Here is a 754-nt window from a genome sequence, read left to right on the forward strand (position 1 = left end):
CACGGCTTGTTGAGCCGCCCGGTACTCTTCGCACGCTTTGTTTGTGTCGTCTGACTCTCTTCGACACGAGCCAGACGCCATTGTTTGTTTTTGAGTTTCCGGAGTCTTTCGAGCTCCGAGATGCGTTTTGAGTGTATCATGGGTCTAGATGTAATCTTTATGGGTTTACTGTTTTGACGTAAACTCTGTTTGATTACTCGTTCTAGGTCTACACATGAGTCGTGACCAGTCGCCTTGTTGCGAGCTAGCTGGTCACCAATCTGTTCAACTGCCTTTTTTTTGAAGAGCTTGTTACAGTCGGACCCGCTTATAAGAGGCACCTCGGGAAATCGAAAAAAGTCTCTTCTAAGCGAGTTTCTCTTGTATGTGGGAGCGTGAATTCATCCGTATTCTGCATGGCAGAGACGATTCCCATATGAACGTCACAAGTTTGGAAGACATTTATTCGCTCAGCATAACCCTGACAGCTAATCGGGGAGAGTCTCCCGGATTCCTCTTGAACAACTTTCTTCTTATAATTTACGTACGCAACTTTTGAGATCACCCTAGACTATTGAAGGGATCTTACTCGAGAAAAAATCGGTCATCTTCACCTGGAATTTCTTAGTGATGATTTTCGATTCAACCATATTTTCGATCGCGAACAACTTTTCGCACGAATCGAAGTTCTCTTCCATATACCTTCTGAGAACGGAGAGGGCTCCGAGAGCTTCTCGAGCTGTGACAGACGGCTCAAACTCTTCTTCTTTTACTG

The 754-nt window shown here is 45.1% G+C and overlaps 1 protein-coding gene across 1 annotated transcript in view; it reads right to left on the minus strand.

Annotated features, from left to right (window-relative positions):
- Nucleotides 1-545: 545 nt before the first annotated feature.
- The window catches only part of LOC100904303 (tigger transposable element-derived protein 6-like), a 1,924-nt gene continuing 1,715 nt past the window's right edge, over nt 546-754 (minus strand). The window contains exon 2 of the mRNA XM_003738202.1: nt 546-751. Within this exon, the coding sequence (XP_003738250.1) occupies nt 546-751 (206 nt within the window). The remainder of the gene's footprint in view (nt 752-754) is intronic.

The sequence above is a fragment of the Galendromus occidentalis genome, unplaced genomic scaffold (genome assembly GCF_000255335.2).
Source record: "Galendromus occidentalis unplaced genomic scaffold, Mocc_1.1 scf7180000075835, whole genome shotgun sequence".
Classification (NCBI taxonomy): domain Eukaryota; kingdom Metazoa; phylum Arthropoda; class Arachnida; order Mesostigmata; family Phytoseiidae; genus Galendromus; species Galendromus occidentalis.